Genomic DNA, 16,100 nt, shown 5'->3' on the forward strand with positions numbered 1-16,100 from the left:
ACAGACAGAGAGACAGGAGATAGAGCGAGAGACAGAGAGCGAGAGACAGAGAGCGCGAGACAGCGAGCGAGAGACAGAGAGCGCGAGAGAGAGGTAGAAAGAGAGAGAGACAGAGAGAGACAGAGAGAGAGAGCTATGTGGCCGCGGAGGGAAATGAAGGTCGGGTTTTTTGAAGCAGAGTGAAATGAGAATGGTTTGTGTCTCCGCAGGAACGGCAAAGCATCATCAGATTCTGGCTCGATAACCTGCGCGCCTCCCAGGGAGAAAGTCTACACAACATCCACTTCCTGGAGGGGCAGCCAATCAGTAAGTGGCGTTCTGATTGTGTAAAGCGCAAGGGAGCGTAGTGCTGCCTGATCCAGCTCGCGGCCAACACTCCGTGCTATCCAGTATATCACAAACACCTGTCTCCACAGTGTCCACCGGGGCTCAGTGGGCAGCACCCTCGCCTCTGAGTCAGTGGGTTGTGGGTTAAAGTCCCACGCCAGGGACTGAGCACAAAAATCTAGGCTGACACTCCCAGTGCAGTACTGAGGGAGTGCCGCACTGTCGGAGGGGCAGTACTGAGGGAGCACCGCACTGTCAGAGGGGCAGTACTGAGGGAGTGCCGCACTATCAGAGGGGCAGTACTGAGGGAGTGCCGCACTGTCAGAGGGGCAGTACTGAGGGAGTGCCGCACTGTCAGAGGGGCAGTACTGAGGGAGTGCCGCACTGTCAGAGGGGCAGTACTGAGGGAGTGCCGCACTGTCGGAGGGGCAGTACTGAGGGAGCGCTGCACTGTCGGAGGGGCAGTACTGAGGGAGTGCCGCACTGTCGGAGGGGGCAGTACTGAGGGAGTGCCGCACTGTCGGAGGGGTAGTACTGAGGGAGTGCCGCACTGTCGGAGGGGCAGTACTGAGGGAGTGCCGCACTGTCGGAGGGGCAGTACTGAGGGAGCACCGCACTGTCAGAGGGCAGTACTGAGGGAGCACCGCACTGTCAGAGGGGCAGTACTGAGGGAGTGCCGCACTGTCAGAGGGGCAGTACTGAGGGATTGCCGCACTGTCAGAGGGGCAGTACTGAGGGAGTGCCGCACTGTCAGAGGGGCAGTACTGAGGGAGCGCTGCACTATCGGAGGGGCAGTACTGAGGGAGTGCCGCACTGTCGGAGGGGCAGTACTGAGGGAGTGCCGCACTGTCGGAGGGGTAGTACTGAGGGAGTGCTGCACTGTCGGAGGGGCAGTACTGAGGAGTGCCGCACTGTCGGAGGGGCAGTACTGGAGGGAGTGCCTGCACTGTCGGAGGGGCAGTACTGAGGGAGCGCCGCACTGTTGGAGGGGCAGTACTGAGGGACAGCCGCACTGTCGGAGGGGCAGTACTGAGGGAGCGCCGCACTGTTGGAGGGGCAGTACTGAGGGACAGCCGCACTGTCGGAGGGGCAGTACTGAGGGAGCGTCGCACTGTCGGAGGGGCAGTACTGAGGAGTGCCGCACTGTCGGAGGGCGTACTGAGGGAGTGTCGCACTGTCGGAGGGCAGTACTGAGGGAGGTGCCGCACTATCAGAGGGGCAGTACTGAGGGAATGCCGCACTGTCGGAGAGGCAGTACTGAGGGAGAGCGCTGCACTGTTGGAGGGGCAGTACTGAGGGAGTGCCGCACTGTCGGAGGGGCAGTACTGAGGGAGTGCCGCACTGTCGGAGAGGCTGTCTTTCGGATGAGACGTTAAACCGAGGCCACGTCTGCTCTCTCAGGCGGATGTAAAAGATCCCACGGCACTAATTTGAAGAAGAGCAGGGGGGTTATCCCCGGTTTCCTGGGGACAATATTTATCCCTCCATCAACATCACAACAAAACAGATGATCTGGTCATTATCATATTGTTGTTTGTGGTAGCTTGCTGTGCGTAAATTGGCTGGTGCGATTCCCTACATTGGGGATGTCGGGGTGGGGGGGGAGATGTCGGGGAGGGGGTGTCGGGGGAGAAGGGAGGGGGAGAGGAGAGGGTGTCGGGGAGGGGAGGAGAGTCGTGGGGTGGGTGTCGGGGAGGGGAGGCGATGTCGGGGGAGGGGAAGGGATGTCGGGGGAGGGGGGAGAGGAGGGGGTGTCGGGGAGGGAGTCAGGGGAGGGGAGTGGAGTCGGGGGAGGGTAGGGGGATGGATGTCAGGGAGGGGAGGCGATGTCGGGGGAGGGGGTGTTGGGGGAGGGGAGAGGGGGAGAGGAGTGGGTGTTGGGGAGGGGGTCGGGGGAGGGGAGGGGAGTTGGGGGAGGGTAGGGGGATGTCAGGGCTGGATGTCGGGGGAGGGGGTGTCGGGGGAGGGGGGAGGGGGAGAGGAGTGTGTGTCGAGGAGGGGAAGGGGGAGGGGGAGGGGAGTTGGGGGAGGGTAGGGGGATGTCGGGGGGTGGATGTCAGGGAGGGGAGACGGTGTCGGGGGAGGGGGTGTTGAGGGAGGGGAGAGGAGGTGGTGTCGGGGAGGGGGTCGGGGGAGGGGAGGGGAGTCGGGGGAGGGTAGGGGGATGTCAGGGCTGGATGTCGGGGGAGGGGGTGTCGGGGGAGGGGGGAGGGGGAGAGGAGTGTGTGTCGAGGAGGGGAAGGGGGAGGGGGAGGGGGAGGGGAGGGGTTCCCCCGGAGGTATTTGGGTTTGACCGGTCCATCTTGTGTCCAGTTGCAGAGCTCCAGACCCGAGGGATTATTCAGCAGGTCCTTCCGATCCACGAGCAGCGCATCCTTAACCGGTTGGTGAAGTCGTGGGTTCAGGCCGTCTGTGAGTCTCAGCCAGTCGGTGAGTAACGGCGCTTGCTGATGGTCTTTGAGGCGAATCGAGAAATCGTGTGGCTCGCGAGGGAAACAACATCCGAGGGGGCCGGTCAGCTGGACAATCCACTGACTGCATCTTTATTTCCATCATTGTTCCTTCCAGTCTTCTCAAACTTGCTGCTGTCCTGCACCGTGGGGCCTCCTGCACCGTGAGGCCTCTCCTGCTGTCCTGCACCGTGGAGCTGTCCTGGTGTTGGGACCCTCTTGGCACTTGCACTGTGGGACCTCCTGCCCCGTGGGGCTCTCCTGCTCTGTGGGACCTCCTGTATGTGGGACCTCCTGCACCGTGGGGCTCTCCTGCACCATAGGGCTCTCCTGCACCGTGGGGCTCTCCTGCACCGTGGGGCTCTCCCGCACCGTGGGTCCCTGCTGGTGTCCTCCACCGTGGGGCCTCCTGGAGACCTCCACTGTTGGACATGCCTGGTGTCCTCCACCAAGGGGCTCTCCTGCTGTCCTCCACCGTGGGGCTCTCCTTCACTGTAGGGCTTGAAACTTTACCGAGTCCTTTGTTGATCCGAGCGTTTTGTGTGTAATCTAAACCTTCTCAGCTGAACGATTCGCCTTCTCTTTCTTCTGTTCCAGACGAGATCTGCGACTATTTTGGGGTTAAAATCGCGATGTATTTCTCCTGGCTCGGATACTACACATGGTGCATGATTTACCCGGCCGTGATCGGTCTCGGGCTCTGGACATTCACAGAGTCTGACCAGGTACAGTTAACAGCATGTGCTTTACCCGACACTCATTGGCCAGAAATGGCTCCTGAATCCCTGACACACCAAGACTGCAACGGCGGGCTATCACCCCATGTGCAGCGAGATTCCTGCGAATTGCGGATGAATGTGGAGGCTCCAGTCACACAGTTGGGGTTCAGTGCAGGGCGATTCAGAGCTTCACTCCCACGAGGATGGGGGCAGCCATTTTCTGCTAACCACCCACATTGTTCGGTGCCTGCCGGGGCCCTCAGTGGGTGGTGCCCTCGCCTCTGGGTCAGAAGGTCGTGGGTTCAAGTCCCCACTCCAGAGACTCAAGCCACATAATCCAGGCTGACACTCCCAGTGCAGTACTGAGGGAGCGCCGCACTGTCGGAGGAGCAGTACTGAGGGAGTGCCGCACTGTCGGAGGGGCAGTACTGAGGGAGCGCCGTACTGTCGGAGGGGCAGTACTGAGGGAGCGCCTCACTGTCGGAGGGGCAGTACTGAGGGAGCGCCGCACTGTCGGAGGGGCAGTACTGAGGGAGCGCCGCACTGTCGGAGGGGCAGTACTGAGGGAGCGCCGTACTGTCGGAGGGGCAGTACTGAGGGAGTGCCGCACTGTCGGAGGGGCAGTACTGAGGGAGTGCCGCACTGTCGGAGGGGCAGTACTGAGGGAGTGCCGCACTGTCGGAGGGGCAGTACTGAGGGAGTGCCGCACTGTCGGAGGGGCAGTACTGAGGGAGCGCCTCACTGTCGGAGGGGCAGTACTGAGGGAGCGCCGCACTGTCGGAGGGGGCAGTACTGAGGGAGCGCCGCACTGTCGGCGGGCCAGTACTGAGGGAGCGCCTCACTGTCGGAGGGGCAGTACTGAGGGAGCGCCTCACTGTCGGAGGGGCAGTACTGAGGGAGTGCCGCACTGTCGGAGGGGCAGTACTGAGGGAGCGCCGCACTGTCGGCGGGCCAGTACTGAGGGAGCGCCGCACTGTCGGAGGGGCAGAACTGAGGGAGTGCCGCACTGTCGGAGGGGCGGTACTGAGGGAGTGCCACACTGTCGGAGGGGCAGTACTGAGGGAGCGCCGCACTGTCGGAGGGGCAGTACTGAGGGAGCGCCGCACTGTCGGAGGGGCAGAACTGAGGGAGCGCCGCACTGTCGGAGGGGCAGTACTGAGGGAGTGCCGCACTGTCGGAGGGGCAGTACTGAGGGAGTGCCGCACTGTCGGAGGGGCAGTACTGAGGGAGTGCTGCACTGTCGGAGGGGCAGTACTGAGGGAGTGCCGCACTGTCGGAGGGGCAGTACTGAGGGAGTGCCGCACTGTCGGAGGGGCAGTACTGAGGGAGTGCCGCACTGTCGGAGGGGCAGTACTGAGGGAGTGCCGCACTGTCGGAGGGGCAGTACTGAGGGAGTGCCGCACTGTCGGAGGGGCAGTACTGAGGGAGTGCCGCACTGTCGGAGGGGCAGTACTGAGGGAGTGCCGCACTGTCGGGGGTGTCGTCCTTTGGATGAGATGTTAAACCAGAAACATCTAACCAGGGTTGTTTCCCTCTGGTGGAGAGTCTAGAACCAGGGGTCACAGTCTCAGGATAAGGGGTAGGCCATTTCGGACTGAGATGAGGGGAAATTTCTTCACTCAGAGGGTGGTGAATATTTGGAATTCTCTGCCCCACAGGGCTGTGGATGCCGAGTTTCTGAGTGTAATCAAGGCTGAGATCAATAGATTGTTGGACTCTGGGGGATATGGGGATAGTGCAGGAAAGATGTCGAAGATCAGCCGTGATCTCGTTGAATGGCGGAGCAGGCTCGAGGGGCTAGCTGGCCTACTCGTGTTCCTAATTCTTATGTTCTTATGTAATATCACTAAAACCGATTATCTGGTCATTATCACATTGCTGTTTATGGGAGCTTGCTGTGCGCAAATTAGCTGCCGCGTTTCCCACATTACAACAATGACTACACTTCAAAAAAAAAGTACTTCATTGCTGTAAAGCGCTTTGGGACGTTGTTAAAGCCGCTTTATTAATGTAAGTCCTTTCTCCCTCTCACAGACCAGCCGAGATGTAATCTGCGTGGTCTTTGCCCTGTTTAACGTTGTGTGGACCACGTTATTTCTGGAGAGTTGGAAGCGTCAGAGTGCAGAGCTCGCCTACAGATGGGGAACATTGGACCGGCCAGCGGAACTCATTGAGGAACCCAGGACCCAGTACAGGGTGAGTGTGGCTCGGATAGCGGGGGTATCTTTACACGTGCGGCATGAAATGTGGCAACCAAGGTGCTAACTGCTGTGGAGATCCCTTTCTGTAAATTATAGATAGTGTACAGCCCAGAAACAGGCCATTGGGCCCCACTGCTCTGTGCCGGGGTTTATGCTCCACACCAGCCCCCTCCCACCCCTCTCCATCTCACCCCATCACCATATCCCTCTATTCCTTTCTCCCCCATGTGTTTATCCAGCTTCCCCTTAAATGCATCGACACTATTCGCCTCAACCCCTCCCTGAGGCAGCGAGTTCCACATTCTCACCGCTCTCTGGGTAAAGTTTCTCCTGAATTCCCCATTGGATTATCTTGTGACTATCTTGTATCACTGGCCCCTAGTTCCCTTAAGCCGCATTATCCTCGTCTGCAAATGATTTTGGCCCCATTTTTAATCGGCTGCAATTTAAATAATGAGAGAAAGTAAACCGTGTCAACCACAGAGTTCTGCTCACTGAACCTTTCTGTGTAGGCAACATCGTACATGAAACACAAAAAGTTAGTATGCAGGTACAGCAAGTAATCAGGAAGGCAAATGGAATGTTGGCCTTTATTGCAAGGGGGATAGAGTATAAAAGCAGAGAAGTCCTGCTACAACTGTACAGGGTATTGGTGAGACCACACCTGGAGTACTGCGTACAGTTTTGGTCTCTGTATTTAAGGAAGGATATACTTGCACTGGAGGCAGTTCAGAGAAGGTTCACTCAGTTGATTCCTGAGATGAGGGGGTTGTCTTATGAAGAAAGGTTGAGCAGGTTGGGCCTGTACTCATTGGAGTTCAGAAGAATGAGAGGTGATCGTATTGAAACATATAAGATTCTGAGGGGGCTTGACAGGGTAGATGCAGAGAGAATGTTTCCCCTCGTGGGGGAATCTAGAACTAGGGGGCATAGTTTCAGAATAAGGGGCCCCCCATTTAAAACTGAGATGAGGAGGAATTTCTTCTCTCAGAGGGTCGTGAATCTGTGGAATTCTCTGCCCCAGAGAGCTGTGGAGGCTGGGTCATTGAATATATTTAAGGTGGAGATAGACAGATTTTTGAGTGATAAGGGAGTGAGGGGTTATGGGGGGCAGGCAGGGAAGTGGAGCTGAATCCATGATCAGATCAGCCATGATGCTGTTGAATGGCGGAGCAGGCTCGAGGGGCCGAATGGCCGACTCCTGCTCCTAATTCTGATGAAACAATTCAAAGAGTGATGATATTCCCATTGAACTGGAGGTCCAGATGTTTCCCACCCCCTACAGATGTGCAATGAGTAGCTACCTTCTGAGGAACAGGGTTCGGCCAACCATTCTCCAACACAGCCCCTCAAATGGCAGCTCACTCGGTGAGTGTAACTCGAAGCTACGTGAATTGCCCGAGGGTGTGGAATGTGGGACTTGCTGGGTTATGTTGAGGCGAATAGTATCGATGCATTTAAGGGGAAGTTGGATAAACACATGGGGGAGAAGGGAATAGAAGGATATGGTGATGGGGTGAGATGGAGAGGGGTGGGAGGGGGCTGGTGTGGAGCGTTAACTCGCTGGGCCGAATGGCCTGTGTCTTTGCTATAAAATTCTACGGCCCTGAAACTCCCGTCAGAGGTTTCTGCGGAAGAACTGAAATTTCTCTACGAATGTACCCGGGGGTCCCAGAGGCACCGTGGATCCCGGTCGGACCCTCCTCTCCACGTGCTTCGCAGCGCGCCCCCATCTTCCCGATACTGACGGAGAAGCTGGAGTCACGTGGGCCTGGACAACCAATCACGGTGCAGTATTTCCATTGATGGGCGCTCCAATTGGGCGATTACTATCAATGAGAATAACCTCCTAAAACACCCAAACACAACATCAAAAATAAAAAAACACCACATATTTAAAATTAATTGAAATTAAATGTTTTAGAAAATAAAAATATTTTGTGGATTTAAAAAAAAAAGTGTTTTAATAGGGTTTAAAATAAACTTACTGTAGTGGACAGGGTTTTTACTATAAAAATGTGTATTTAAATTTTATTTTTATATGTTTTAAAACTCTTACTCTGGTACTAATAAGCTATGCGCCTGCTTTTACCGGGCGTAAGAGTTTGAAGGACATTCGCTGGGCATGAGTTGGGTAAATCGCCCAATCTCTCCCACGCCATCGTCCTTCCTGTGGGGATGCGGAGGATCTGTCTGGAGAAATCTTGACAGATCGGAAAAGCCGGTTTTTGGCGCATACGCATCGCGCCCCGAAGACCGGCTTTTGCAAGGCCTCGCCGGGTCCGTGCATATTCTGGAATTTCAGGGCCGATGCAAAGAGCTCAGCCCTTAGCATGGACTGGAGTCACATGTAGCCCAGACTTTGTAAGATCCCATGGACACTATTTAGAAGAAGAGCAGGGGTGTTCTCCCCGGTGTCCTGGGGCCAATATTTATCCCTCAACCAACATCACTAAAACAGATTATCTGGTCATTTATCTCATTGCTGTTTGTGGGAGCTAGCTGTGCGCAAATTGGCTGCCGCATTTCTCACATTACAACAGTGACTACACTCCAAAAGTACTTCATTGCTGTCCTGAGGCTGTGAAAGGTGCTATATAAATGCAAGTCTTTTTACGGTAGCGTGCTGTAATGTATGACCCCCGTGAGCATGCTCACAGGTTTGTGGAGCTGTTGAGTTGGGATTGGCTTAGCCAGTCACGTGATGTTCATAGACTGAATAAAACCCCAGCCAGTTGGGTTCGGGGGATCCATGATGGGGCAGGTGGATGAACCGGTAATGTGATTGTTTGCTAATAAACCAACTAGTTCTCAATAGCAATGTGTTGCTATGGGTCCTTAAGCAAAGAACCCATGACATTGCAGTGTGATGCCTGAGATGGAGAGTGTTCCACTCCCGGCACTAATATCACTCACCTTGATAAGCACACAACTTGCCGCACCCTTTGCTATACGATATTTGTAACGCTTTTCAACTTTCTCCCCCCCACCGGCAGGGTGTGAAACGAGCCAGTCCAGTCACCGGGTGCGAGGACTTTTATTACCCGCCGTGGAAACGGAGATTGTTCCAGTATTTTGTCAGTCTTCCTGTCTGTCTCTTCTGTCTCTGCGTTGTCTTCCTGACCATGTTAATCTGCTTTGAACTGCAGGTCAGTGCCAGCCGCCTGTTCAGGCTCGTGTGTCGAGTCGTGTCCAACACAAAGGCTCAGCGTTAATTGTAATTCTGCTGCCGAGGATATGGCGGCCGCATAATCAACGCGTAACCTGAAGCCTCAACAACTCGCGGGAAATCGCGTCTGCGTTCCTCGGGACATTCCGTCATTTAAGACTGAGAGATAATTGATCAATCCCAATATCTGCAACTATCAAATGTTTAGAGTTAGAGATTTGTAGAACAGAGCCATCACTCACAGAGATAACTGCTTCACGGCATTGCAAACATCAATTCAAGCAATTCAAGTCTCAATGGACCCAAACCCCTTCCCATTCACTCCCACTCTACACAATCCCAATGGACCCAAACCCCTTCCCACTGCACACAATCCCAATGGACCCAAACCCCTTCCCATTGTACACAATCTCAATAGACCCAACCCCCTTCCCATTCCCTCCCACTGTACATAATCTCAATGGACCCAAACCCCTTCCCATTCACTCCCACTCTACACAATCCCAATGGACCCAAACCCCTTCCCATTCACTCCCACTGCACACAATACCAATGGACCCAAACTCCTTCCCACTGCACACAATCCCAATGGACCCAAACCCCTTCCCATTCACTCCCACTGTACACAATCCCAATGGACCCAAACACATTCCCATTGTACACAATCTCAATAGACCCAACCCCCTTCCCATTCACTCCCGCTGTACATAATCCCAATGGGCCCAAAGCCCTTCCCATTCCCTCCCACTGTACACAATCCCAATGGACCCAACCCCCTTCCCATTCACTCCCACTCTACACAATCCCAATGGACCCAACTCCCTTCCCATTCATTCCCACTGTACATAATCCCAATGGGCCCAAAGCCCTTCCCATTCACTCCCACTGTACACAATCCCAATGGACCCAAACCCCTTCCCATTCACTCCCACTCTACACAATCCCAATGGACCCAACTCCCTTCCCATTCACTCCTACTGTACATAATCCCAATGGACCCAAACCCCTTCCCATTCACTCCCATTGTACATAATCTCAATGGACCCAAACCCCTTCCCATTCACTCCCACTGTACATAATCCCAATGGACCCAAACCCCTTCCCATTCACTCCCACTGAAAACAGTCCCAATGATGAAAGACAAATAAACAAACTCCACTAATTATAATCACAAAGGGTGAAAGTTCCTGTAATGTTACAAAGTGTTCCCCTTTGTCCCACTGAGTTGCATTGATGGGGTTTGGCAGTGAACTCACAAGGGTCAGGTGCAGGTCAGATGCGTGTGCGAAACGAGGAGCTCTAATGGGAACAATCTGGGGTCCAACATGGGGTTGATCCAGAGCTCCAGCCTGGTACAGATACACATCGGACGCCTGTACAGCTCATGGCCAACCAGCTGTGTCAGCTTGGCTCAGCAGCATTCTAAGACCCTGGGGCGCACCGACCAATTTCGAAGGGTTCCGTCTGGCCCAATGCATGCCACGGACAATCCGGAGAAATTCAGGTCTTTATGTTTTTTTTTTTGAGCGGGGCAGGAGTGGGGGCAGGGCGGAGTGGTGTCACTAGCGGGGCGGGAGTGGGGGCAGGGCGGAGTGGGGGTGGAGCGGAGTGGTGTCACTAGCGGGGCGGGAGTGGGGGCAGGGCGGAGTGTCTGTCACTAGCAGGGCGGGACTGGGGGCAGGGTGGAGTGGGGGTGGGGCGGAGTGGTGTCACTAGCGGGGCGGGAGTGAGGGCAGGGCGGAGTTGGGGTGGGACGGAATGGTGTCACTAGCGGGGCGGGAGTGGGGGCAGGACGGAGTGGGGGCAGGGCGGAGTGTCTGTCACTAGCGGGGCAGGAGTGGGGGCAGGGCGGAGTGGGGGCAGGGCGGAGTGTCTGTCACTAGCGGGGCAGGAGTGGGGGCAGGGCGGAGTGTCTGTCACTAGCGGGGCGGGAGTGGGGGCAGGGCGGAGTGGGGGCAGGGCGGAGTGTCTGTCACTAGCGGGGCAGGAGTGGGGGCAGGGCGGAGTGTCTGTCACTAGCGGGGCAGGAGTGGGGGCAGGGCGGAGTGGGGGCAGGGCGGAGTGTCTGTCACTAGCGGGGCGGGAGTGGGGGCAGGGCGGAGTGGGGGCAGGGCGGAGTGGGGGCAGGGCTGAGTGGGGGCAGGGCGGAGTGTCTGTCACTAGCGGGGCGGGAGTGGGGGGCAGGTCTGAGTGACCGACGTTCCAAGTCATCAGCGCCGCTTGGATGGTAAACACTGGGTTTCCAGGGTGGGTTCCGGCCGGGCCAGCGGCCTGGCACCAAGAGGGGGTGCCTGGGCTGCCTGTTGGTGGCCCGGCCGAACCCACGGCCATAACTGTCGGCAATCCTGGCAGTTCAACCTACAATAATATATAACATGGAGTCGCTGGCAGTGCCACCTTCCCTTTAAGGGCGCCGTGCCGACCAGCCACACAAAGGGCACCGGCAGCAAAAGCCGTCCGTGGCACTGACCGGCGGCACTGCTCCCGCGGGGACATTTTGGAAAGGGGGTCACCGCCGGTCGGTAAGGGGTTGGCGCGTGCCCGACAAGGCGGGTAAACGGGCGGAGCGGTCCCGTACACCGCTCCAAAAATAACAGAGGGCAATATCCAAAATGGCAGCCACTCCGCGGCGACACGGAGGAATTTCTTCACTCGGAGGGGGGTGAATCTTTGGGATTCTCTGCCCCGGAGGGCTGTGGAGGCTCAGTGGTTGAGTATATTCAAGGCTGAGATCGATAGGTTTTCGGACTCTCGGGGAATCGAGGGATACGGGGATCGGGCGGGAAAGTGGAGTTGAGGTCAAAGATTGGCCACGATCTCATTGAATGGCGGAGCAGGCTCGAGGGGCCGAATGGCCGACTGTGCTCCTGGTTCTGATCTCGGCCCCAATATTGGTGGCCTTACCGCCGGCTGCCGCCGAGTTTTGCTGCCGTTTTCCTCTCCTGGCCATTTTCCACTTGGGCGGGAGGCGCGTAGCGCCAGGAACCGTCAGGAACCGCCCGCTGACGGCCAAGTGGCCTTCCGCCCGCCGAGCTGCCAGATTGGTGCGGGCGGGACTCGGTGGCAGCAGGGGGAAGGAGCGCCGCGTGGAGGCAGGTCTAACCCCGGCGGTCGGTATGAAGACCTGCAAAAGAAGATTAGTGATTATCTTTAAAATAACATTTACAGCGACTTACCTGGGTGGGGTCTCCTGAAGGTGTTCCGGTTGTTTTTTGTTGTAATGTTTTTTGCTTTTTGGGTCTTCCGCCCTCCCTGGGCCCGACTCCATCCACGGCGGCACTTGGGCGGCAAGCTCATTTGCCGCCCAGATTGAGAGCTCCCGCCCGCTGCCGCCCAGATTGACGGTGTAAGCCGTTGCTTGGCCGCCGGCCGGTACTGCCACCTCTTTCAGAGGGATCTTCTCGGCAAAGTACCGCCGGTTTCTCGGCGGCCATCGGCAATCCTTTGGGCGAGCCTTGACGCTCATGAAAACCGGGGCCACGGTCCTTGGGCTAGACTTTCCACTTTGCTCGCTAGCGCCCAAAAAATGGCCGATGTTTCAGCCTTCATGATCGCTGGACCATCGCCCATTTTTTGGATAGCGACTTTCAGCGACGGCCCAGCGATGTGTATTAACCCATCGGTCAGTGCGCACCGACACCAATAGTAATTCACGGTGGGTGATACCCGGAGCCTGTGCGACACAAGGGGCCGTGTAAACACAAGTCTTCCTGTTGCTTTTATTCATAAACCTTTTTCTGATTTCAGGAATTTGTGTCCAGTATCAAAGAATTGCCGCAGATAGTCACCTATTTTCCTAAAGTCCTCCTGGCTGTCGTGGGTACAATTCTTGACGATGTTTACAAGAAAATTGCCTATTGGTTAAATGACATGGGTATGTACCAAGCACCCTCTTCCCGCGGGTGGGGGGGGGGGGAACGTACCAAACACCCTCTCCCTGCGGGTGGTGAGGGGAGGGGAATGTACCAAGCACCCTCTCCCCACGGGTGGTGGGGGGGGGAATGTACCAAACACCCTCTCCCCACGGGTGGTGGGGGGGGGAATGTACCAAACACCCTCTCTCCGCGGGTGGTGGGGGGGGAATGTACCAAGCACCCTCTCCCCACGGGTGGTGGGGGGGGGAATGTACCAAACACCCTCTCCCCACGGGTGGTGGGGGGGGGAATGTACCAAACACCCTCTCTCCGCGGGTGGTGGGGGGGGAATGTACCAAACACCCTCTCTCCACGGGTGGTGGGGGGGGGGAATGTACCAAGCACCCTCTCCCCGCGGGTGGGGGGGGGGGGGGGGGAACGTACCAAACACCCTCTCCCGCTGGTGGGGGGAATGTACCAAACTTGCGGGACATACCTTTTACACTTACTTTATCATTTTGATCAAGATTAGAAAGTCTTCAGTGATGTGCAGAGACTGGAGAAGCTGGGGTTGTTCTCCTTAGAGCAGAGAAGGTTAAGGGGAGATTTGCTGGGGGTTTAATATCATGAGGCGTTTTGACAGAGTAAATAAGGAGAGACTGTTCCCGGGGGCAGGAGGGTGGGTAACCAGAGGGACACAGATTGACGATAATCGGTGATGGAACCCGAGGGGGAGATGGGGAGAATGTTTTTACGCGGCGAGTTGTTATAATCTGAATTGAATATATATGTGTGAAGGAAAAACTTTGCCGGGCTGTGGGAAAGGGCAGGGGGAGTGGGACTGACTAGATCGCTTTGTCACAGGGCCGGCACAGGCTCGATGGGCCGAATGGCCTCCTTCTGTGCCGGAAGATTCTATGAAGAAATGGCCAGCCCGGGGAGCCTGACATTACCCTGCACAGCCTGGGAGCCAGAGGGATAAGATTTCCGACAATATTTAATCAGCAGCAGGAGCCAATATGAAAACCCAAACACGGTCCCACGCTGTTTGTTAATTTTAAACCTGAGATTGTTAGATTTTTGTTAACCAAATGTATAAAGGGAAATGGGCCAAAGTCGGGTATGTTGGGTTAGGTGCAGATCAGCCCTGATAGCACTTAATGACAGAACGAGGGACTGAATGGCCTCCTCCTGTTCCTGTGTAACAGGCTCGAGGGGCTGAATGGCCTCCTCCTGTTCCTGTGTAACAGGCTCGAGGGGCTGAATGGCCTCCTCCTGTTCCTGTGTAACAGGCTCGAGGGGCTGAATGGGCCCCCTCCTGTTCCTGTGTAACAGGCTCGAGGGGCTGAATGGCCTCCTCCTGTTCCTGTGTAACAGGCTCGAGGGGCTGAATGGCCTCCTCCTGTTCCTGTGTAACAGGCTCGAGGGGCTGAATGGCCTCCTGTTTCGAGCTCCCCTTCCCCCACTCCTATCGAGTCCCCAGTGATTTTTAGCATGAGCTCCATCACCCAACCAGTCAGGACTTGCTGTGTTTTGGAGCACTGCGCGTCTCCACACTGCGAATTCCCATCTATCACCGTTCGTCCACACCCAGCAAACCGGTCGAGCCATTTTCCCCAGCGATCGTTCCAACTTGCATCCCAGAGTTGCTGCATTTTTTAAGGAAGATTCCATGTTAGTTCAGTTGTGTTTTGATCGGTGTTGCAGAGGGGAGCAGTTTTCCCACCCAGTGTCAGCAACGATATTCCCAAGGTCAGATATCCCAGACCAGAGCTTCCTCTATACCCATGCTGGCCAATGGAACTTGCTGATATAGCACAGGTGTTGCTATGGTGACACCGTTTTAGCCACACGCACTAATTTTAGTTGGAAACGCCTTACACACAATCCAGGTGAATGTGCTGCATAGAAACATAGAAAATAGGTGCAGGAGTAGGCCATTCGGCCCTTCGAGCCTGCACCACCATTCAATAAGATCATGGCTGATCATTCCCTCAGTACCCCTTTCCTGCTTTCTCTCCATACCCCTTGATCCCCTCAGCCATAAGGGCCAAATCTAGCTCCCTCTTGATTATATCCAATGAACTGGCATTAACAACTCTCTGCGGTAGGGAATTCCACAGGTTAACAACTCTCTGAGTGAAGAAGTTTCTCCTCATCTCAGTCCTAAATGGCTTACCCCTTATCCTTAGATTATGTCCCCTGGTTCTGGACTTCCCCAACATCGGGAACATTCTTCCTGCATCTAACCTGTCCAGTCCCGTCAGAATTTTATATGTTTCTATGAGATTCCCCATCATCCTTCTAAACTCCAGTGAATACAGGCCCAGTCGATCCAGTCTCTCCTCATATGTCAGTCCTGCCATCCCAGGAATCAGTCTGGTGAACCTTCACTGCACTCCCTCAATAGCAAGAACATCCTTCCTCAGATTAGGAGACCAAAACTGAACACACTATTCCAGGTGAGGCCTCACCAAGGCCCTGTACAATTGCAGTAAGACCTCCCTGCTCCTATACTCAAATCGCCTAGCTATGAAGGCCAACATGCCATTTGCCTTCTTCACTGCCTGCTGTACCTGCATGCCAACTTTCAATGACTGATGTACCATGACACCCAGGTCTCATTGCACCTCCCCTTTTCCTAATCTGCTGCCATTCAGATAATATTCTGCCTTTGTGTTTTTGCCACCAAAGTGGATAACCTCACATTTATCCACATTATACTGCATCTGCCATGCATTTGCCCACTCAGCTAGCCTGTCCAAGTCACCCTGCAGCCTTTTAGCGTCCTCCTCACAGCTCACACTGCCACCCAGCTTAGTGTCATCTGAAAACTTGGAGATATTACACTCAATTCCCTCATCCAAATCATTAACGTATATTGTAAATAGCTGGGGTCCCAGCACTGAGCCCTGCGGCACCCCACTAGTCACTGCCTGCCATTCTGAAAAGGATCCATTTATCCCGACTCTCTGCTTCCGGTCTGCCAACCAATTCTCTATCCACGTCAGTACATTACCGCCAATACCATGTGCTTTAATTTTGCACACCAATCTTTTATGCGGGACCTTGTCAAAAGCCTTTTGAAAGTCCAAATACACCACATCCACTGGTTCTCCCTTGTCCATTCTACCAGTTACATCCTCAAAAAATTCGAGAAAATTTGTCAAGCAGGATTTCCCTTTCATAAATCCATGCTGACTTGGACCGATCCCGTCACTGCTTTCCAAATGTGCTGCTATTTCATCTTTAATAATTGATTCCAATATTTTCCCCACTACCGATGTCAGGCTAACCGGTCTATAATTACCTGTTTTCTCTCTCCCTCCTTTCTTAAAATGTGGTGTTACATTAGCTACCCTCCAGTCCATAGGAACTGA

The 16,100-nt window shown here is 55.2% G+C and overlaps 1 protein-coding gene across 1 annotated transcript in view; it reads left to right on the forward strand.

The window, feature by feature from the left end:
• Positions 1 to 16,100, forward strand: part of LOC139229107 (anoctamin-8-like) — a 99,812-nt gene that overhangs the window by 38,569 nt on the left and 45,143 nt on the right. Inside the window, exons 5-10 of the mRNA XM_070860767.1 lie at positions 210 to 306; positions 2,641 to 2,757; positions 3,375 to 3,502; positions 5,531 to 5,692; positions 8,694 to 8,846; positions 12,614 to 12,740. Coding sequence (XP_070716868.1) covers positions 210 to 306; positions 2,641 to 2,757; positions 3,375 to 3,502; positions 5,531 to 5,692; positions 8,694 to 8,846; positions 12,614 to 12,740 — 784 coding nt within the window. The remainder of the gene's footprint in view (positions 1 to 209; positions 307 to 2,640; positions 2,758 to 3,374; positions 3,503 to 5,530; positions 5,693 to 8,693; positions 8,847 to 12,613; positions 12,741 to 16,100) is intronic.

The sequence above is a fragment of the Pristiophorus japonicus genome, chromosome 18 (genome assembly GCF_044704955.1).
Source record: "Pristiophorus japonicus isolate sPriJap1 chromosome 18, sPriJap1.hap1, whole genome shotgun sequence".
NCBI classification, from domain to species: domain Eukaryota; kingdom Metazoa; phylum Chordata; class Chondrichthyes; family Pristiophoridae; genus Pristiophorus; species Pristiophorus japonicus.